General features: G+C 45.2%; 1 protein-coding gene across 1 annotated transcript in view; it reads left to right on the forward strand.

The window, feature by feature from the left end:
- The window catches only part of RNF141 (ring finger protein 141), a 473,212-nt gene extending 451,316 nt beyond the window's left edge, over nucleotides 1-21,896 (forward strand). Inside the window, exon 6 of the mRNA XM_069623656.1 lies at nucleotides 18,841-21,896. Within this exon, the coding sequence (XP_069479757.1) occupies nucleotides 18,841-19,006 (166 nt within the window). The 3' untranslated portion in view covers nucleotides 19,007-21,896. The remainder of the gene's footprint in view (nucleotides 1-18,840) is intronic.
- Nucleotides 21,897-24,088: the final 2,192 nt, after the last annotated feature.

Genomic DNA, 24,088 nt, shown 5'->3' on the forward strand with positions numbered 1-24,088 from the left:
AAAGTAGCTGAGAATGCTTGTATGGCTTCAAGGGCAATGCAATGATGAATGAAAATGCAGTACAGAAAATAAACTTGATGTGACTTCAACAAAAGACAATAAAATCACTTTTCTTTGACAATTCACCCCCCACCCCCTTATGCAAGGTAAAGAGATGAAAGGAAAGCACATAGTTCTCAGGAATGCAATCAAATATAATTCAGTTCCCCCCCCCCCTAGCAAGCTTAGAGGAAAACAGGTAGAAGTTTTAAACACAGGCCCAAAATGCTTTGAATGTGATGACAATGAAGTGAGAAATGTGCAAAAATTGCTTTTAATTCCCTCTAGAGGTTCACGGTGGGTGACAGCTACTTTGTATTAGTTCAGGATCACTTTAGCGATGCTCTATGAATGATTGTCGGGTTGCAAACGAATTTCAGCAAAGGAAAGCAAGGACACATTTTTTACACGTGGCTGAAATTAAGCAAAATGTCAAATTGCGGCAATTTAGTCGTGTGCGTCGAGCGCAATTACGGAGGGAGTATGAGGAATAGCAAGTCAGTTTAGAGCTTGTTGGAAAGCTTAGAATTTCAGCTTCAAAATAAAAGTTAAACCCCGCTTCTATCACAAATGGTTCCGGGTATACAGCCGATTTAGTAAAGGTAGTTTTTCGGATTTGAAATTTTAAAGCTCAGAATGACAGATGACAGTTTTCAGGTTTAAAGATGGCAGAATGACACGATTCTAGGAGGCAGTTCTAAATAGGTTTAAATAGTTTGGATTAGATTATTTTAAACTAAGAGATTGGGTTTTGCACAGTTCTGGCGGTACTCACACTATATTTTGGACAGGAATGCGACTTCGCCACGGATCGGGTCAGGATTGGACTGCGGTTCCCCCGCCACGGACGGTCTCTGCCTGGTTCTGCTCACTGGATAATTCTACCTTATGGGTCAGCTCTGCTAGCGGCAGTGCACAGCGGTCTGGATCTCTGGTTCTGACAAAAGTTCTTGGCACTGCACGGCGGTCTGGTCTCTGGTTCTGACAAAAGTTCTTGGCAAAAATTCAAACAGCTCGCCCGGCTGTTGAATAGTTTGCAAATGATTTGGAGGCCTGCTGAATAAGGATTCAGCTTGTGGATTCAGGCCTCTCTGCTACAAATTCTGGAGTTAATTTCTGGTCTCTAGAGATTGATGGATTTGAAGTCTGGATCTCTGGATGTGAAGTCTGAAGTCAAAATGCTCCGCAGAAAGTGAAAAAGAAAGAACCTATCTGGCTTCCAGTGGCTCTTTTTATGTGTTTAGAAAGTGGGTGGGTCGGCTATTTCTGCATGCTCAACCCTCTCAACTTATCATTGGCCAGTTCCTCCTCTCTTCCTTCATTGGGGGAACTGGGTTGTGAGTATGAGTGATGAGGTAGGTTTATAATCAGAGGATCCTCCCCATGTCAAATTGCACACAAATCTATTTCTGATCCAAATACATATTTATCTATGTACCATTTTTCTAATATTATACGTCCAGTTAACATATTTTCTGTAGCACCAAACCATCCGATCCCTGTCTTTGTAAGATGTTGTGTCCACTTATGACAGAATTCTCCCCTTTTCATCCAGTTAACGACCTCTAAACCTTTCCAGATTTTACACAAATGTGCACCAGGGATATGGGTTTCAGATGATAAAGTGTCAGATTTTTAACATGCATACATTTGGAGTAACAACCTTTTTTTCCGCTACTATCCCCAAGAACATACCACCTCTTAAAATGTGCACAGAAAAATCACAAAAATGATGATGTTATTTATATAATTTCTACAAGTCCGCACTATGAATTATCCATCTTTTTAAAATTATGCTCTGGCCCCAAAGGGGTGTGGTTTTCCAAAGCACATGGTGGATTTTCTGGTTTATCCACTTCCCCCAAGCTCAGCTTGTTCACAGATGCAGTGCCCCTCCCAGTTTCTCCCAAGAGGAAGCCATTTTACGACCCCCCCCAATATAACATTTGCCTGAGTCCAGGACAGGGCTTTGTTCAATTTCCTGCAGTCTGCAGGTACCACTCCCCTAATTCAATCAGAGAGGTGTCATCTCCTTTTGGCAGGGGCAGCAGGATGCAGCCAGGCCTGGGAACACAGCTGCTGGATTCCCTCTCCTGTCGGGGGTAGTTGTCAGGCAGAATCCGGTTTCATTAAGCCAGGCTTCAGCTAAATGTCACTTTTGTTCCCAGTTTTTCTTCATTCAAATCAAACTCACAATTTTTACACATGCAGCTAGAATGCTGATTCTAAGTTCAAAACTATGACATTTAACAGTTGCAAACTATGTGACACTCAAAAGTAGGTCACTCATTTAATTTAAACATTTCGATTTTAGTGGTTTTAAATCCAATTTCAGTTAAGCTGCTGACATCCACAGCTCAGCCAGTTTTGTTATAAACATTGTTTTGGGCTCTTCATCTTTCCAGATTTTGTATGCACACAAATCTTCATTCTGCCAGATGTCTGCTGGTGTTCAGTAAGATTTTTGAATATCCTGCAATGTTTGAAATAGGCATTTTGAGCTTGCATTCAGGGAAACAAAGGTGATTTTAAAGCGCTTTTTTTAGCCAACCGGCACTGCTGTTTTTCCTTTGGCACACATTTCACTCATGGCACTCCTGGCCCATCATGCTTGCACTGGTGGGTGGCAGGTTAGGCAACCATTTTGGTGTGCGCACAAACTGCGCGGTTTTCCCGGATTCTGGCGCAACTGTGGGCTTTTCCGCCATCTTGGATTTTCTAAGCCCACAGCACCAAATGTTGCAGCTTAATAGTCCAAACGTGGGTCAGGACACCCAACAAGCCCCCCCGCCCGACTGCACTTTGATTTCGAGTCGAGGAGGAGTTGGGTGCAAAGGATGTTTTGATCCATGCGCTGGTATGTCTGCATCATCTTCTTCCAATTCCGTAGATGGCACAGTTCAGCATCTTTTCCTCCATCCAGTTGGATCGATCGGTTCTCCTCGCCGGTCCTGATGGGAATATGATGGGAATATTGGGTGGTACCCCGGGCCTCTCGAATCTTTGCTCCCGGTCCCCGGGTCGTCCTCCTTGGTCGGTGTCCATGGTTTCATCTCTCCTAGGATGATAAAGCAAAGCGGCAATACACATTCCTAGACATTTTTCCACCACTATTAATGGTGTGGCGAACATATACATTTTATACATCCGAATACATTTTGCAGTATTATTTTTAAAAAACAAGATAGAACAGGAAATATTGACATTAGGTTACTATATTTTTGGTATGTGGAATATTTTAGGGTTGGAGCTTTTATTGATCTAGGGCAGCCGCCTCTGGGATTCCAGAGGATTCCTCCAGTTGTTGCAGAGTGTGCCTAGGATGGCAACACTTTAGCTGATTTATATGGACCCACTTATCTTCCTCCTCTTCCAAACTGCCTTTGGGGATGCGGATCTTGTAGGCTACAGGGGAGATTTTGTCTATAATTTCAAACGGTCCCTTCCATGTAGGCAAACATTTTCGCTGTTTGGCCCGGTTCCTTTGAAATTGTATAGATAGACCCGGTCTCCCACAGTATATTCCTTCCTGGTGGTCTTTAGGTCGGAGTGGGTTTTCATGCTATCAGCTGTTCTTTCTAGATTCCGCTGAACATAGTCAAAAGCATGCTGAAGGTGTTTCCTTAAATTCTCCACATACTCATGAGTTGTGGAGGCATTTATCAACGTCTGCTCTTGGGTCCTGTAGAGCAAATGCTGTGGAAGCACCATCTTGCGTCCGGTCATCAACTCAAATGGTGACATTTTAGTTGCAGATGAAGGGGTAGATCTGATGGCCATTAGGACCAGAGGCAGTCGGATATCCCAACTTGGCCCAGAATCTGCCACAAACTTTTTTAAGGTTCTCACAATTGTTCGGTTGTATCTCTCCACTACTCCAGAAGAAGCTGGCTGGTAAATAATATGTAGCTTCCTTTTTACCCCCAGTATCTCCCACATCTTTGTCATTACTTCACTGGTGAAGTAGCTACCTCTGTCTGACTCAATCCTTTGAGGTAGACCAAAACGGGAAAAGATGTGGTTAATCATCAGGGCAGCTGCTGTTTCTGCCTTGCAGTTTGGGGCCGGGAGACATTCCACCCACTTGGTAAACAAGCATGTAACCGTCAACATGTACTTGTTTCCTCTAGACGAGCGAATCACAGGGCCTACAAAGTCGATTTGCAAATCTGACCATGGCAGTGTCATCCCCCTCTTTTGGAGAGGTGCACGGTGTGTGAGGGATGATGGCTGAAATTGTGCACACACAAGACACCCCTTCAAGTATTGGTCGAGGTCCTGCCCCATGTGTGGCCAGTATGCAACCTCTCTTAAGATCTCAAGGGTTGTGTGAAACCCCCTATGACCGGCTGTGGCCGCATCATGGGCGTGACTTAACATCAGGCTTCTGAATGAGGTAGGGACCACCCACTGATCATGGCCAGCTTGGGATTTCCTTACCAATAAACCGTCTTGGATTCGGAACATCTTTGGACATTTCATCAACACTCGAAGGTCCTCCTTCCCAATGTAATCGGTATCCGTCAGGGGAAAGTTCTCAGGGTCCTCAATGTGTTGGTAAAACTTACCAATTATTGGATCCCCCTTCTGAGCTGTAATCAAATCAGCATCAGGGGTCTCCTTACTCCATTGTGCAGTTGAAAGATCATTGTGAGCATTTGTCTGGGACCTAGTGATAGCAGTGACCTGGATTTCCCCCAACAGGGACTCTATTTCTATTAGATCCCCTTGGATGGCCCTGGTTTTGGCCAGCTGATCAGCTAAGTCATTTCCAGTTTTGTCTGGTCCCTCTACTTTGGAATGACCCTTGATCTTCTTCCAGTAGATGGTCATCCCCTTCGATGTGACCAAATCATCAATGTTTTGGATTAACTTCCCATGTTTCAAAGGTTTATTAGCACATAGCATGCCTCCGGTTTTCCAGTTAACCAGGTGCTCCACGAACCTGTTCCGTACATAATCAGAATCTGTGATTATGACCAGTTTGTGGAGTTGATGTTGGACAGCAGTGAGGATGGCTTGATGCACAGCCATCAATTCTGCCACCTGACTACTTCGGGGACCAATTTTGTATCCAGCGGAGGGTTCTGGGGACTCATTCACCCATGCATTCCCTACGACGGCCACGAGTTCTTTTTCCCCGTTGTCAACATGGTAAGAGCATCCATCCACATAGACAGTGGGCATTCCCTCACACTTGTCTTCTTTAAAGACTTTGTGGGGGGAATTAAGGTATGCCTCCATGTTGTCCTTGATTTTTAGACTTTCGTCCTCGAGACAGTTTTCTCTGGCACAATCATGCAAGTCAGCCAGACCTTGCGCGAGGGGACTCTTCTTGTTTTGGCCATATCTGACCTCGACAGGAAAGCCTTGCATTGACAGAATCCAGGAAGTAATTCGGGAATTACTCACATTTCCGGCCTGGATTCTGTCACTTTGGAGATATTCCAGAGGCTGGTGGGGAGTCTCCACTATGTGTTCCCCCTGGATAAACGGATGGTAATTCTTCAATGCCCACACCGTTGCCAGGAGTGCCTTCTCACAATCGTCTAATTTTTCCTCCACAGAGGATAAACTTTTGCTCGCATAGGAGATTACTTTATTGACCTTGTCATGCTTTTGGTATAATACTTCCGTCAAGCACGTATTAGAGAACCCTGTCTCCAGGAAGAACTCCTTGTTTCTGACAGGGTAAGCTAGGCAAAGCGCTTGTGAGAGGCTTCTCTTGTGTTGTCTTACTGCCTCGGATTGTTCTGGACCCCATTCCCATTTGACCCCCCTTCAAGAGATGAATCAGGGGTCTAGTGATCTCTGCGTAGCCTTCAATTAACTTTCTGCTGTAATTAGTCAGTCCAAGGAGGCTCCTTAGTTCCCGCAGAGTTGTGGGATCCTTCAGTTTCTGGAATGCTTCCACTTTCTTTTCCTGGGGACAGAGACCCTGAGGAGTAATCTCATGCCCCAAGAAATTAACAAGGGTTCTACACCACTGTGCTTTCTGAAAGGAAAGTTTTGCTCCGGCGGCCCTCAACTGCGTCAGAACATAACGGATCTCCGCTATGTGTTCCTCCACAGATGAACTTTTGATGAGGACATCATCTACATAAGCCAAGTTACCCCTCGCACCCAGGTCGGGCATGGCCTTATGTAGGAAAATGTTGAATTCATTGCCGGAGTTGAGGTATCCAAAAGGAGTTTGGGTCCATGTGTACTGCTGGCCCCCAAAGGTAAAAACCAGTTTGTATTGGTCCTCCCTACTGACGGGCACGGTCCAGTATCCATTGGTCAGGTCTATTGCTGTGAATACCTGTGACCCCTGAATCTGGGCCAGCCCTTGGTCAATGTAGGGCAGAGGCCATCGGGAAGTATGGACCCATTTGTTGAGGTCCCTAAGGTCGGCGCAGAGTCTCCACTGGCCGTTTAGCTTCAATATTCCCAGCACCGGATTGTTGAAAGTGCTGTGGACTGGACGGATTATTCCCCGGGACTCAAGGTTCTTAATTATTTCAGTAAGGGACTCCATGGATGCGAGAGGCAAGCGATATTGCTTCGCAAACACTGGAGTCATGCCAGGGTCCGTGGGAATTGTTGTTGTCTGGATGTCGGTGCGACCACAGTCATATGAGTCTACCGCAAAGAGATCTTGGAAATCCAAGAAAACTTGTTTCAACTTTTGCTTCTGTTCCAGAGTCCAGGAATTGTTCCTTTTCTCTTCTCCCTGCCCCCCCATCCGCTCCACACAGATTCGTGTGCCTGAACTTCTCCCACCTCGGGATAGGATATTTCGCTCCATTGAGCGGTTCCCCACCGAGGGACCCCCCCAGCACCCCACAATCCTGGAGCACTATTAAGAAGGTACTTTATCCTTACCTATACCCTTGCTCCAGTACTTGGTATGTCAGTCACGTGTGTAACTCGCATCACATGCTGAAAATTTCTTTGCAGACAACCCATCCTCACACCAAACCTTTGGGTCTCCAACATCGCCCCCGGGAGCCCACTCCAGAGCTCCCCACCCCTTCTAACGCAAGGTCAGTATATGGGTTCGGAGGGCTCATCCACAGCGTGTAACCCCTCACGGGCTTTTTTAATGTTTGTACATAAAATCCACATTCTGGATATTCAACAATATCCTGTATATTGTTTTTTTTAAACTATAGGAAGACCTGCTAATCTGGGCCATAGAAGAAGGCTGCTATCTCTATACAGCCGAAACGTCCTACGTCACACGGTCCAACATTAAGACCTACGACAGACATTAACTCTACCACCTCCAGTGTGGACGTCGCCTCCCAGCAGTTCCTATTTTTAGGTGTCACGAAGCAAAAAAACGTTTTGTACAAAATACTGGCCACAAAAGTGTTGCCTCTTAGTAGACCTTATTTTCAGGTTCTCTTAAGCAAATGTTGGTTTGGTACAAAACGCTGATGACAAATATGAATCAATATTTTGTTTAGCCTCCCAGCAGTTCCTATTTTGCCTCCCAGCAGTTCCTATTTTTAGGTGTCACGAAGCAAAAAAACGTTTTGTACAAAATACTGGCCACAAAAGTGTTGCCTCTTAGTAGACCTTATTTTCAGGTTCTCTTAAGCAAATGTTGGTTTGGTACAAAACGCTGATGACAAATATGAATCAATATTTTGTTTAGCCTCCCAGCAGTTCCTATTTTTAGGTGTAGACCTTATTTTCAGGTTCTCTTAAGCAAATGTTGGTTTGGTACAAAACGCTGATGACAAATATGAATCAATATTTTGTTTAAATATATAGGTAATAGAATTGAGTTTCTTTTCCTGAAAAAAGTAGTATTGTGTAGTCAACAAACTACACCTCTTTTCTACAATGTGTTCTTTTTGAAAAATATATAACGAATGCTTAAAGTCCAGCTCAAATCTGGTACGCTTATAAAATACAAAAATTTGCATTTATTTCTCTCCCCCTATTCAAATACTCTAATCTTTGTTGCATAAAAAACAGAGTATATTGATGATTAAGTTGTAAATGTTTTTGTCTACTATTCCTTTGAGAACTTATGAGACAGTGGGGACGCTATGTTGTAACCTTAAGTAATAAAGGTAAAGAAACTGGTTTTCCAGCCCTTTCAGAATTTGGATTTGTATGTTTTTCCTCCCAAAATGCATAATCTGTTAAGTGAGCAGTACTGGATTTGGAGATGTATGAAAATTGTGTCTATAGTAAATAACTGTAGCTTAAATGTTTGAGGTCAGGACCACCCCCCTGTTGTAAATATCTGTTCCAGAGTCACGCAGGCATCAGCTAGGTTGACTCTCTCTTCCACCATCTGCCTGAAGCCTGGAAAGACTTCTGGTGTAGCTATCTCAGCGGCCTCCACCAGCTGGGTGGAAAAGTCCCTGGTCAGAGTGCTGATTTGGACTGAAGCCTTCAGGTGGGAAAGGCAGCCCTCATGGACCTGGAAAATCACCTCATCCCTCCTGAAGTCACAAGTGACATCTTCCTTATCATAAGGGCAAGAAGTGTACACCAGGATGTTCCCCCCCCCCATGCCGGGTTGAAAATCCTGTCTGGTGTTGCATTGTCATCACTGTCACTGTCAAAACAGTCCTTGGGGATTTGTCCTAACAGTTCATTTCCTAAATCAATGGAGAAATGTTGGTCATCAACCGCTATCCCAATGATGGTGCCTGCGGTTAGAGTAATACTCTTTAGGTCGCTGTTTTCCACCTCTATTGGAATGGTGTCATGTTCTATGTTGACTAATGGTGTTGGGTTTACCCCTAACCCTTGTTGTTGGAGAGAAGCATTTAGATGAATATTAGCATCAGGGTTTTTCAATTTTTATCCTCTTAACTTTCACTTCCAGGGAGAATTGTCGGGTCCTTTCTGGGATGGTGACTTCCTCTTCAATCTGAATTTCAACTGCATAAGGTAGCAGTTGAGCTGACCTAAATGCTTTTTCTGAATCATCAAAGCCCATGGGATAATCTGCTAATTGGGACCAAGCTTTGAAGTTTATTAGGTCCAAACTAATGGCAAAGCGATTGAGAATATCACTGCCTAAGTAAGAGGCGGCAGTGACGTCTCGCACGACCCAACAATTATGGACTATGCTCTTGTTGCCAATGGAGATTTTGAGCATACACCTGCTTGGCAGGAGATGTTTGGAATTAGGTGCTTCCAGGTCCATTTCCCATTTGTCTATCAGTTTGAATGTGGGAATGGCTGGATCTTTTGGGAATTGGCGGAACATGGCTTCGCTGATGAAGCTCTTACCGTTGTTCACACACACTCGAGCGAGAACAGAGTCCTTGCCATCATTTAACTGAACAGGGATGAACAACTGATCTCCAATTTGCTGAATATCGGCCAGGCTCTGAGCTGATTTCACATCTTTCTGGACTATAGGAGTGGGAGTGTCTGATTGTGGATTGGTAAAGAATTTCAGAGTGTTTCCTTCCAGTGTGGAATACCACCTTAAACTGGAAGGAAGGTTGATTTTCAGAAATAGAGAGGACCCCCCATCACCAGTCTGTTGTCCTACTGCTATTCCTGTCACATCTGGAATTTGATTGTTCTGGAAGTGAAATTCAACTTGGTCAGATTTTTGTTCAACCATGTGGCAGGGGCCATTTAAACTAACATGGTTGACACTCTGTTTTAATTTTATTGGTCGGCTAGTCTGGGTCCAAAGGACCTTGTTCACGCAATCTATTAGGGGTGACAACCTTCTCAGGAGGTAATTCCCTAGTAAACAAGGGGTGCCCTCTGGAGTCACTACTATGACCGGGTGTTTCACCTTGTGCCGCCCAATTTTGATGTCCAAATCTGCAGTCCCCTCGACAGGAATTTCCTTCCCGTCAAAGTTCTGCAGTTGACCAGGAAGAGAGGTGAGAGGAATACGGTAATTCTCCCCCTTCCTGCATTTAGTTCATCAAAGGCCCTTTTGGACGGAAGGGTAGCTTGGGATCCAGTGTCCACCAGTGCCAAAATTGTACCCTGCCCCTGTACTTGTACCGGGGCATAGTATCTTCCCTCCTTCTCCTCAAGGGGGCACAGATAATGCACATTTTTGGACAACTGGTGGGCTAATTTTCTGGTTTTGGACATTGCTAGCGAAGAGATTTGGGCAGAATTCTGTGGAGAGCCTGGGGAATCTGAAAGAAAAAGTTGGCATCTGGAAATGGTTTCGGGTTCTGGGCCGCCCCCCCCCCCCCCCCTTTTGGAGGCAGTCATCAGGATGGGTTTGACCCATGGGATTTTGGTATTGTTGGTTCTGGGATAGAATGATGGGCGGCGACAGCTCAATCCCCACATCTACCCAGTCTGTTGATTCGGTTTGAGGTTCCCCTGGTTCCGATTCTGGGCCGCCCCTGCCTTTTTGGAGGCAGTCACCAGGATGGGTTTGAACCAGGGAAGTTTGGTTTTGTTGGTTCTGGGATAGGATGATGGGCGGCGACAGCTCAATCCCCACATCCACCCAGTCTGGATTGGAATCTCTTGGGACCCATTTTTCCTTGGGAGGAGTTCCCCCATCTCTGAAGGAGAAGATCCTTTTCCCAGGATCCTCTGAGGATCCCTCTCCCTCAAATTGGAAGACCTCTACCTCCTCCACAAAGTGGGTCTGTTTGGGTCCTTTGTTTCTCCTACCCCCCCTCTGCTCCTTGGGAGGCAGGCTTTCAGGGGCAGGAGATATTGTTTCCGGTTCCTGGTTTTCCAGGGGCTGTTTACAAGTTGGGAAGGAAGCTTCTTCCAAGGCTTTACACCCCTCTTCCCCTTGTGCCTCCTTCCTGGGAAACGGTGGGTTATTGGGGTGCTGCCCCCTGTCATTGTTCTGGAGCACCAGGTCAAGAGTTTGGGGCATTCTGCGGTGGCATGCTCATCTGAGGGTTCTGTTGAGCCCTCAGTATGTGACCCAGATCCCGTGCCATATTTTGGACCTGGCGCTCAAGTTGGGAAACCCGCTCAGGCTGATACGGGGTTCTGTTTTTTCCCCTGGGCTGATCCCGGGAAGGGTAGCTATCCCTTCTCTGGTAATACCCTGGGTTGGGAAGATTTGGGTACCCCTCCACCCTTGGCCTCCCTTCTCCCGGATTAGGTTGTCTGGGCTCAGGGAATTGGGGAAAGAAGGATGGATGGTTTTGGGGTTGGAAATTGGGTGGATACCTGGGGAAAAAGTTCTGCCCAGGATTTGGTGAATTTCTGCCCTCCTGGGGGAAGTTAGGAGGGAAGTTCCCCGGGTTAGGCGCTTGGCTGGATCCCCCCCCCTCTTGGGCTGGAGGAGTCCACACATAACCCAGGATGGGTCGGTTTCCCTTGTAGCGGGGACTTACATAATCAGGGGAGCGAGGGACCCCATTTGTGGGACTACCTCCTCGACTCCCTGTCTGTGACTGGCCCGAGGGCCTTCTGGGCTGTGAATTATTTGGCGCAGGCAGGTTTTTAGGCCCCCCCATCTCCAAATCTAAAACGGGGGCAACCTTTACCTCCGCCACCTTGGCAGCAGCAGGGGTGCTGTTGGTTTTGGGGTTTTTCTGCGCATTACTTTTATTTTCTATGGGCTTCTGCACCTCATAGATCCTGGTGGCTTGCTCAATGACCCAGTCTAAAGATCTTTTCTCGTGAAAATCTCTCACAAGCTGGGTCATTATGTACTTGGGGAGAGCATGGAAAAATGTGTTGAGGAATTCTCTGCTGTCCTTGCGCACCCTTCTGGTGGTCTGCGCAAAGGCACGCTTCAATTCTTGCACGAATTCTTGTGGGGCCTGATCCTCCCCACATTGCAAATTGTAGGCTGCCTTGCGAGCCTCTTGGGGATTTCTATGTACAGAAAAATGTTTCAAGATGGCCGCCCTATATGTGGACCATCTTGAATGGTTTTGGTCCTCCAGCCCCGCAAAGAAACTGGAGTATTCAGGGGAGAATGTCCATTTGACCTACTGGATGCAGCTACTGCTGTCCTTCAAATGGGAAAGTCTCCATCATTTGCTCATAGAGCTCCAAGTGTTCCCAAACAGAATACTTGGCGTTCTTATGATAAGGCGTGATGACACTCCTGATTGCCTTAATCTGTTTTAAGGGGTCCTTAAGCAAGGCCCTTTTCACCTTATTGGCCTTTTTGGTTCGGGTAACCCTGGTCCATTCATCCTCTGATTCAGAAGCACTGCTCCCAGAGGTGCCCGTCTGATCTTCCAGGTTTTCCTGAATTCTGCAAGCCTGGGAATAGCTGGCAGAATGTGGGCACCTGGTCTCCTGTGTCCTGTGACGCTCAGAGGAGTCTTCAGATCCCTCCTTGCTACCAGGATTTGATGGGTACCCCCCCACTGACCTAACTGGGCAGAGGTTTTCAGGATGCCCTTAGTGGGCCTACTCTCCTGGGGTTCCCCACTAAATTGCACTGTACTTAGGTGCCCATACCCGGATGACCGCCCATCCATTCCTGGGTGGTACTGGCCTATGAGCCCCATACTTTTGGCTGGATAGTAATCTGCCATCCCTGTGGCCCTGTGCTCATGTGGGCCAGGGGACATGGGGGTGGCACAGTCCAGGGACTGGGAGAGATGAAGGCCTCTGGTACTAGGGCTCCTGAGGTTATGCTCAGGCGTTTCCCTTTCCCAGCGAACCTCATCTCTATCAGCCCCTGCTCCCTGTTGCAATGCAAGAGCCTGCGCCTTCAGTTCCTCAGTTAAGGCCTTACTAGACTCTATCAGTCTCTCCTGCATGGCTACCTATTGCTGGAGCCTGTCATTGTGCTGGCAGAGAGCCTCATTCTCTCTCTGTGCCTCCTGATTGGTCCTGGAGTACGGGCCAATCTTTGCTGCAGGAGGGTTACCTCCTGAGTCCCATCCCTACTGGCCTGCTCCTTTCTTGCCAGAGCCTCTTCCACCCTCCTGGTGTGCTCTAACAAGTTCTGATGCTCTTTTTGGAGGTCACCCAGCCCCTGGAGGGCCAAGTGATTTTCTTCAGTTTTTCTTTTTAAATGGCAGACTTCCTGGCCTAAGGTGTCCCTTTCCTGACTAAGAGTCTGCATCTGTGCCGCCAGGTCGTCCCTTTGCCTTTGAAAGGCACCAGCTTTCTGGCGCTCCTGATCAAACTCTGCCTGGGTATCCAGGTCTTTCAGGATCAGTTTATTGCTCTCTGCCTTTTCCCTATCTAGGTGGCTTTGCAGGGTGACTACCTGCTCAGCACATTCCCTATTGAAATCTAATTGTTGCTCCAGCTTTTTCTGGCTCTGCAGTAGGGAGTCCAAACCTTCTTGGTACTCCTTCTGCAAGGCCAGAAATCTGGTATCCTGGTCAGACTTTTCCTGTTGCAGGATACACATGTCCTCTTTGATTTTAATGAAATACTGTCTGCTCTCATTTTCTGACTCCTGGCTTCTGTGCATCCTCTGCTCAGAAGAGACCAGGTCAGATTGGGCCTTCTCTAACACGATCTGTTGCCTACTCGCCAGATCTTGGCCTTCAGCACATTTGTCCTGCATGGCTCCCATATATAGATACAAATATGCCGCTACCCTAGCCATCTTGTCGTGTTCACCTTTAGCTTTAGGAGCCATGTATAGTTCACTCAGGGCCACATGTAATGGACCCTGATCTCTCCAGATATCTAACCCAGTCGCAGTGACCTGATGTGTGATTGCCTGCAACCACGCATCCTGGCCCTGCTCAGTCCATTCACCTCTCACAAATAGCTTATGTATGAAGTGCTCTCTGGCTATTTTGATGTCTACCAGTGTCTTCATTCTGGAATTTGAGTTCCTTCCTGACTTACAGAAGTTTGTATTTTATTTTGCAAAACAGACCGTTTCCTTAGAGCGTTCCTTTGAGGGGTGCTTTCACAGTGTAAAACAGCGTGGTGATCTAACCGGATATGTGTATCCGGTCAGTTGGCACACTGTATTAAGCTGCACAAGTGGTAAATCTAACCCAGAATATCCCGACTCCGAGCCCCCACTTTGTAAGTGACTTCAATTCAACACTACAGCTAAGTCAATGCCTAGTCTGGGATGCTGATGGAAGCCCTTATTGATGTATTTTTATGTCCAGTTCGTTTCCTCTGGATGACAACCCTTATATAACACCCCTCTCTCAGAATCCCCCTGACCCTGCTGAGCCAAGAGGTAGGTTTGTTTTGCAAATCTAAAAGGTTTATTTGAAAATTAAACAATATATATCTATCACACTTTTATAGTAAATTAATATTTGATAGCACACTTGTGAGGATGATAGTGATCAACAATGGATAATGTTACAGTGGTACACTCTTTTTGATGGCTTAGAAGTGATGTAGAGAGGATAAAGTAGCTGAGAATGCTTTTATGGCTTCAAGGGCAATGCAATGATGAATGAAAATGCAGTACAGAAAATAAACTTGATATGACTTCAACAAAAGACAATGTAATCACTTTTCTTTGACAATTCACCCCCCCCCCCTTTATGCAAGGTAAAGAGATGGAAGGAAAGCACACAGTTCTCAGGAATGCAATCAAATATAATTCAGCCCCCCCCCTAGCAAGCTTAGAGGAGAACAGGTAGAAGTTTTAAACACAGGCCCAAAATGCTTTGAATGTGATGACAATGAAGTGAGAAATGTGCTAAAATTGCTTTTAATTCCCTCTAGAGGTTCAGGGTGGGTGACGGCTACTTTGTATTAATTTAGGATCACTTTAGCGATGCTCTATGAATGATTGTCAGGTTGCAAACGAATTTCAGAAAAGGAAAGCAAGGACACATTTTTTACAAGTGGCTGAAAATAAGCAAAATGTCAAATCCCGGCAATTTAGTCGCGTGCGTCGAGCGCAATTACGGAGAAAGTATGAGGAGTAGCAAGTCGAGCTTAGAGCTTGTTGGAAAGCTTAGAATTTCCGCTTCAAAATAAAAGTTAAATCTCGCTTCTATCACAAACGGTTCCGGAGATACGGCCGATTTAGTAAAGGTTGTTTTTCGGATTTGAAATTTTAAAGCTCAGAATGACAGATGACAATTTTCAGGTTTAAAGATGGCAGAATGACACGATTCTAGGAGGCAGTTCTAAATAGGTTAAAATAGTTTGGATTAGATTATTTTAAGCTAAGAGATTGGGTTTTGCACAGTTCTGGCGGTACTCACACTATATTTTGGACAGGAATGCGACTTCGCCACAGATCGGGTCAGGATTGGACTGCGGTTCCCTCGCCACGGACGGTCTCTGCCTGGTTCTGCTCACTGGATAATTCTACCTTCTGGGTCAGCTCTGCTAGCGGCACTGCACAGCGGTCTGGATCTCTGGTACTGACAAAAGTTCTTGGCACTGCACGGCGGTCTGGTCTCTGGTTCTGACAAAAGTTCTTGGCAAAAATTCAAACAGCTCGCCCGGCTGTTGAATAGTTTGCAAATGATTTGGTGGCCTGCTGAGAAAGGATTCAGCTTGTGGATTCAGGCCTCTCTGCTACAAATTCTGGAGTTAATTTCTGGTCTCTGGAGATTGATGGATTTGAAGTCTGGATCTCTGGATGTGAAGTCTGAAGTCAAAATGCTCTGCAGAAAGTGAAAAAGAAAGAACCTATCTGGCTTCCAGTGGCTCTTTTTGTGTTTAGAAAATGGGTGGGTCGGCTAATTCTGCATGCCCAACCCTCTCAACTTATCATTGGCCAGTTCCTCCTCTCTTCCTTGATTGGGGGAACTGGGTTGTGAGTCAGAGTGATGAGGTAGGTTTGTGGTCAGAGGATCCTCCCCTTGTCAAATTGCACACACATCTATTTCTGATCCAAATACACATTTATCTATGTACCATTTTTCTAATATTATACGTCCAGTTAACATATTTTCTGTAGCACCAAACCATCCAATACCTGTCTTTGTAAGATGTTGTGTCCACTTATGACAGAATTCTCCCCTTTTCATCCAGATAACGACCTCTAAACCTTTCCAGATTTTACACAAATGTGCACCAGGAATATGGGTTTCAGATGATAGTGTCAGATTTTTAACATGCATACATTTGGAGTAACAACCTTTTTTTCTGCTACTATCCCCAAGAACATACCACAGGGTCTTAACACCTCTTAAAATGTGCACAGAAAAATCACAAGAATGATGATGTTGTTTATATAATTTTTACAAGTCTGCACTATGAATTATCCATCTTTTTAAAATTATGCTCTGGCCCCAAAGGGGTGTGGTTTTCCAAAGCACATGGTGGAATTTCTGGTTTATCCACTTCCCCCAAGCTCAGCTTGCTCACAGATGCAGTGCCCCTCCCAGTTTCTCCCAAGAGGAAGCCATTTTACGACCCCCCCCCCCAATATAACATTTGCCTGAGTCCAGGACAGGGCTTTGTTCAATTTCCTGCAGTCTGCAGGTACCACTCCCCTAATTCATTCAGAGAGGTGTCATCTCCTTTTGGCAGGGGCAGCAGGATGCAGCCAGGCCTGGGAACACAGCTGCTGAATTCCCTCTCCTGTTGGGGGTAGTTGTCGGGCAGAATCCGGTTTCATTAAACCAGGCTTCTGCTAAATGTCACTTTTGTTCCCAGTTTTTCTTCATTCAAATCAAACTCACAATTTTTACACATGCAGCTAGAATGCTGATTCTAAGTTCAAAACTATGACATTTAACAGTTGCAAACTATGTGACACTCAAAAGTAGGTCACTCATTTAATTTAAACATTTCGATTTTAGTGGTTTTAAATCCAATTTCAGTTAAGCTGCTGACATCCACAGCTCAGCCAGTTTTGTTATAAACATTGTTTTGGGCTCTTCATCTTTCCAGATTTTGTATGCACACAAAACTTCATTCTGCCAGATGTCTGCTGGTGTTCAGTAAGATTTTTGAATATCCTGCAATGTTTGAAATAGGCATTTTGAGTTTGCATTCAGGGAAACAAAGGTGATTTTTTTTTTAGCCAACCGGCACTGCTGTTTTTCCTTTGGCACACATTTCACTCATTGCACTCCTGGCCCATCATGCTTGCACTGGTGGGTGGCAGGTTATTCAACCATTTTGGTGTGCGCACAAACTGCGCGGTTTTCCTGGATTCTGGCGCAACTGTGGGCTTTTCCGCCTTCTTGGATTTTCTAAGCCCACAGCACCAAATGTTGTAGCTTAATAGTCCAAACGTGGGTCAGGACACCCAAAAAGACCAAACACGCCAAGGGAGCCGGCTTGTGACACTTGGGTCCTTACTGCCTACAAATCTGAAAGTGGATCTGAATCATCTTTGGCCACATTCATCGCAGACTTCAGCCACCCTAGGGCCATTTCCACTGCATTTGAGCAGTAGGTAGCATATCTGAGGGCTAGGTGAGTACTCCTGTACGCCTTCCTCAGTGCACAGTCTTCCTTTCTTTCTGTGGAGTCCTTTCTTCTGGCGCCATCAACGACCTCCCCTCCAGTCTTGGGAGGATCTCATCCACCTGAATCGACTGCTGAATTGACTTCTTCACTCGCCTGTGCCTGGGACGGCAGGGCCCCAGGCTTCTGGCGGTCCACTAGAGCTCTGCTCTACAGTCCCTGTGTTGCAGAAGTCCTCCGTTCTCTGGAAAGACCTCAGCCGGTGTCCAATGCTTGGCATGGGCGCTGAGAGTCCTCGGGACGAGTACCCTCTCAGCTGGAGCACCCTTGCTTAGCAGGGTCCCCAGGAGCAGTGGCTGAGGGCAAGGGACCCCCTACCAATCAGGGGATGCCCAGCTCATGGAAAACGTGGCCCCTCTGGCTCAGCCAGGGAGGAATGCAGCAAAGAATCGCCCGTAGGGTGCCTGCCACAGGCCTTTTTTAACTGACTGTGGCAGATGGAGGAGCGGGCTATTAAACCTGGAGGGAAAAGACGGTGCAAGAGAAGAAAAGAAGGAGCAAAAAGGGTTCCTGTTAAGAGGTAAGGTACCTCATAGGTAAGTACTGTGATGAGAAGGCAGTGCGTGGAGGTAATAAAGCTTCTTCAGCCATTGCACCCTGCTTGGGCCTCTTTGTTGATCAATGTCCAAGATATGACACATAACCACCACCTGTCTGGTACTATGTGCATTGTAACCACAAACCACAGATGGGCTGTCTTTCTAAGATGCATTTCCTTCTGTCTCATGTAACTAAGTAAGCCCTGCGTGAAACAGCACTGCGAGCTGCTCCATGCGCTTTATAAATGTAAAAAAAACAAAAAAATGACAGAAGTTACAACCAAGTCAGCGCTGGTCTTTAGGCCGGATTTTTCTGGATCCGATATCTGGCAAAATAATTCTCCCCGGGTCTCTAATCCGGGAGAAATATGTGTGTCTGTAAATGATCCTCGTTTGTTGAGGATTTGAACTCTGATCAGCAGAACCCAAGTCGAGTGACTTAACCACTAGACTACACGAGCTATTGGTTATAACATTTGTGAATATTCCTCTTAAGGATTGTACACTGCAGAAAATATTCAAGAATAGAATTGTACATTTAAAAGATGTACACCTTTTATAATTTGCTTGCAACATTACATGAAACTCATTCTTTCTTAAATAATGTTTTAATCTCCTATATTATGTAAAAATGTATTTAAAGTGGGTGCGGGGGTGGTGGTTCTGAGAAAAATCTCGGGAATTTCCCCTCAACTTACAACACCTGCGCTTGCTTCAAACTGCCGCGCCCCACTCCTGCTCCCTCTGTTGTCCGTGACTGGTGGGATCTGTTAGCCATTTCCGTTTCCAGCATTGAACCTAGTAACACCTTAAATATGTTAACAAACCTCTCGTTGACATATGCTTATTAACCGGTAGGTAATTAAAACATAACATTAAGTGAAAAGTGGTAACCAAAATGGAAGCTTTGATAAGTATGTTTTGTTTTATTGCTTGGTGACCTCCATTTTGTTTACAGGAGTGATCGCAACAGAAACTGTCCAATATGTCGCCTTCAGGTGACTTGCGCCAACGATTCGTGGGTGGTGTCCGATGCCCCGACAGAGCAAGATGTGGCTAGTTACATACTGAACCTAGCAGATGACGCCGGCGAGCCTCTGCGCCATGATGACATTCCCTTGTAGGACATCATGTGTCTCCGAAGATCATTGCTCTTTCAAGTTTATGAACAGTGTTGTACTTGTTTATTAATGTCATTGTCACTGTTTTGTCCTGCTGTTAATTGCATTATGTGTGTGTTTTGGAATGTTTTGTGAGATGAAGCCACACTACTGTTTCTAAGAATATATATATATACATAGACTTCTATTAGATCACCTTGTCTCCAGATCATGGAAACAAATACGGGACGCTTTATATATTCTTGGCAAATGAGCTATCTAACATGTCAGACAAAATATATTTTAAAAAAAGCCTTTGTATCAATTATTTATATTTAAATAATTAAAAATGTTTCTAAAAGTGTGTCTGGGGACTGTTTTTAGAAGATCAAGGCTTACGCAGCCCACCAGCTCAGACACTGATGGTTATTTAGGAATGGAAAGCTAACCTTTAAATTATCTCATTCACCATCTCTCTTCCTTTGGGTGACTATTCTAATTCTACCTGTTTCGCTGCTCTCTGAAGCACCTGCCTGCACACGTGTCTTTTTGGGAGTAACCCTTTAAGAGTATGAGGCAGCCTTTCGATGTAGGCAAGACACTGCCATGATATGACTGCTTCCAAAACTCGCGTGACAACTGCTTGCAAACCGAGGGAAGCACGCATTCAAAAAATATAATAAAACTGCCATTTTCGTATAATCAAAAGTATTTCGCGAAAAAAAGGTAGATCCTGCTGGTTTTCAAGTAGACGGTGCCATCTTGTGGTCACTTGATTCGTCTGCAGCATTGCAAATCCATCAAAAGAAAATCTGCGTTATTTTTGTGACACTTGGTCATGTTATAAGGTTTTAAGGCTTGTTTATACTTCCTCTAATCACCGCAGTAAGTCTCCATGCGCCTAGGCTTTCCCGTAAATTGGCGTATTGTCTGTCAGCCAGCCAAGGCACACTTTACACTGCTCAAGTTTAAGAATGCTCAGCAACTCACCGCGTCATTCATTGTTTGTTCGTTTACATTTTAGAATGTTGTTTGTATTGAACAAGTTGCAATTGTGAATGTCTTTTAATTTTACATCACAATCATATCAGTTTTTCAAGCCTAGTAGACCTGCCCCAATAGTTAGAGGGCCATTGGGAGTTGGGCGGTAGTGGTGAAACTGGTGGTAGCATGTGCAAAATGCTGCCGGATTTGCTGTCTGCCAAATTCAGGGTTGGTCCAAATACCGCTGGCGGTATTCCATAGGAACTTTCGGCTGAAAGTGTGACTGTGCTTACCTGCACCTCAGAGATGGTAGTAAACATGTCAAAGTGGACACTTGTTTAGAACTTGTTTTACTGTGCATAAGTGAAGGCGCTTTCCGTTTACAATGGGCCTTGGTAAATCCGTGAAAAGGTTGGCAGCGCTGATGCCATCTTGCACTACTTTACCCATGTAGTTAATTTACCTTTTTCCCACTTGAAAAATATACAGTAGTGGTATGAATCACTACCGTACATTGTCTATTTCCACCATCACATTGTAGGTGGGAATGGGTAGACAAAAGTACCCTTTAAGGTTACCACTGACGGTGGTGGTATTCCTAGAAATAACTCCAGAGGTATTCCAAAAAACACCACCTCTGCCCTTGCAAAATTTAGCAGATTTTTTTAAACGCCCTTGACGGAGGTTGCCAACAGTGGTATCCCCCAAAATATATGCCCAATTTGTGATCCCTTGACCATAAAGGGGTCTTTACAAGTTGGTGGTAATGAGAAATCTGACAGCATTTGCCAAAACTGCTATATGTACCACTCGCCCAATTCTGGGTTGCAAGATGTATTTACATCCAGCGATATTGTGAGGGAATTTCCCCAGAGGTAAATAAGGTGGATTTTCCAACACAAATTCTGCCCATGTTTACCTCAACCTCATAGGCGCAGGTAAAATAAACGTTGACACTTATCTTCATTACAAACAAAATGTGTGTACCCGTACTATACATTATTCATTTCCACCTTCTCACTAACGGTGGAAATGCACGTATAAATACACACAAAGTGTTTGTCACTAGCAGTAGTATTTCTTGATTTCCTCTAGAGAGTACCACTGTCAGTGGTATACTGCGGATAGGATAGGATAGGATAGACTAGCAGATATACCACTGGTGGAGGTCGTATTTACTGTCAGCGATAATTCTGCAAAAAAGTCCACCAGAATTTTAATGAGCACCTTGGAAATTAGTTCACAAGTGTTGATCTTTTTTGTGTGCAAAATAGTAACAAGGGGTAATTTACGGTGAATACAGAGGCTTTCGGTTCTATTTTGGGAAATGCATTTAAATCGGCAAACGACATGATTCTGATCATATTGTATGATGTTTTTAAAATATCGCACAGTCGTGCAAAATATGTTGATTGAGGTTCATCAGATTGTGCTCAGAACCATAACTGCATAAAATACGAAACCTCAGAATGGGCCATTTTGATGGTCTGAATCAGTTGCTTAGAACATCTGACAGCAGCACACAAGATTGGCATGCTCGTGTACAATTCCGAGCCAAAAGATTCATATATTTTTAAATGACCTTGAGTGTCTTGAATAGGGCATTGAGGTACCGAAAATAGAAAACGAAAGCCAATCTTTTCTCCCTTGCACTAATGTTATTTTTATAAAATATAATATTGCTTCTACCTTGTGCTTGAGATGATAAAACATAAACTGCCGAATAAAAAGTACTTTCTGTGAATGGCCACTAGAGGTGCTACTCCTCTCCTATATAAGCTCTAGGTAGTGTCACCCATATGCACGTGGCCTTGTTAGAAGTTGCCTTCAGAATATGCAACTGTGTTTTCTTGGCTTGTCGCATTTTATCGTGTGAAATCTTCGACCTTTTACTGTTTTTAACATTAAAGTTTGGGGCTGTTGATTTTCATGATGCGGTCTGTGTATGGTGGTTTCCCCATTAATCATAAAGTGGCAAGTACTTATCGGAGTACTTATCGGCAGGTGGGAGGGGGAACATAGATTGATACATGTTTGGGGATGGGGTCCCCATTAAAAGATTCTGCCACAGCGTAACCTACCGCTTTGTAATGTTTTGGTGATGGGATCACGTAGAACCTGTGATGGAACAAGGGAACAGATATGCAAAACTATTATGCGAAATCAAGGGATAAAGTGTTACGCCTTTCCTACTTCATCGTCGAAGTTCTCACAAACCGTAGGTTGATCTGCACCTTGGCACGAGTACCCTGTTGCCTAATGCACACATTTTCCGTTTTTGTATACTCCCCTCAAAGCCTGGAACATAGGCCACAGAGCATATCTTCCGACTTCGAGATCTAATGTTGCCTGGAGTTTGATTCGCCCCCTCAATGTTGCCTGGAGCTTGGTTCGCCCCCCGCACCCCGCGATGTTGCCTGGAGCTTGGATCGCCCCCTTTGTTCTAACTAGGCCCAGGAGTAGTGCAAGGGCCTTTTAGTATGCCCCTGAAATCCTAAAGAGTGAAGACACTGCCCAAGTACAGCGGGACTTGGCCTTGGATGGGAATTCGTTGAGTCTGCTGGAATGTTGGCCTCTGGGAGGATAGAAGTCTGCAGTGGCTCCTGTCTTCCTCCCTGGTATGGGCTGTGCTGCACATGAAGAGGCAGTGGTGCGCCATGTGCAGCAGTACAGCCAGTAATATCTTGGCGCATCTTCAGTGGCCACGTATGCCGGAAAGTATGCACACCGCCAGGACTCGGGCTTTCCGACAAGAGTTGGCAGTGTCAGGGTAACTGTATTCACACACTGCATTATTCCAAATCAAAATTGGTGCAACTGCTGGAGGTGCAAAGTGTTGTGGAGACCTTCCTTTCCGTCGTCTTTATCCTGCGGTTCCCCTATGCAAAAGCTTGGAGGTGAATTAGCTGCGTAGGAAGCAGGGATCTACAGCACGGGAATAAGATCTCCGGAGCCATGATCTTGCATTCCCAAATCAAGGCAATGATTCAGAAGGCGTTCTCTGAAAAGGTGACCAGAACCCACCAAGGAGAGGAGCAAAAGTGTCTACAGGAGAAGCACACCACTTTTCCATCTTCCGGTATTTCATGCCGTTAATACTCTTCAAGCAAAGAGTCGTGTCAAAGAACCGGACCTATGTACAGAGAGAAATGCACAGCAAGTTAGGGACACCTATATACTCCAGCATTGGTATCTTTCATGGATTCACATGCTTAGAATATTCCCTGTCAGGCTGGGAACCCCAACCGAGGGTTCCCAGCCTGACGACGGGGAATATTCTAAGCATGTGAATCCATGAAAGATACCAATGCTGGAGACATGGAGTTACAGGTAAGAAACTATTCCCATCTGGGACTTTTTCATGGAAACATGGTTCCTGTGATGGAAACACACTCAAACTTGGGGCTCCTCTAACTTAAAATGTTCCACTTTTTTAAAACCATCAAGAGGTGGATTTTTCTTTTTAATAAGTGGAATGAGCTGGATAAATAGGTGGTCCAGCTGCTGTGGATAAATGCAGTGGAGGAGGCTGTGATGAAGCCACCCAGCACCTTCTAGGAAACCTGCTTCTTGCTAATTTGGCATGGTCGTCCATTAATGACTGCAGTAAAAGCTCCTCCTCATTGCCCTGTTGGCAGAAAAGTAGATGCACCATTAAACATATCTTTGATTTAGATTGCATTGCACTCAGAGAAAAGGGCGTACTCTGCCTGTACTTCACAGTCAAAACTGACAAACTTTCAGGCTGCTTTAACCGTGCAGATCGATCCATTGTTGGTGGAGATTATCCAACGGTAAGTCGGTTTTCTTTTGTGGTGACTTTTGATAGTATCAGAGCAGGGAAAGTAGCAGCAGGTTCCTCCATGGCAATGAGAGATCTTTGGCTGCTGCAAGTGTTCCTTTTCCACCCAATCAAAGCAGAAGCACCAGCAGAGTGTTTCCTCCGCTTTGGCTGTAGTCGCAATGCCGTTGTGTTTTCTAGCAATGTTTGCAGGGTCCCTTCTCACCTAGAGCATCAGCCAAGCAGTGTACAAACACTCCAACTGTGTAGCCAGCTCCTGATTAAATGTGCGTGCATGGTCAGGTGGAGGTCAGTCTTGGAAAGGTGGATATACTGCATGT

Source organism: Ambystoma mexicanum, chromosome 11 (assembly GCF_040938575.1).
Source record: "Ambystoma mexicanum isolate Mex_15411 chromosome 11, UKY_AmexF1_1, whole genome shotgun sequence".
Lineage (NCBI taxonomy): Eukaryota > Metazoa > Chordata > Amphibia > Caudata > Ambystomatidae > Ambystoma > Ambystoma mexicanum.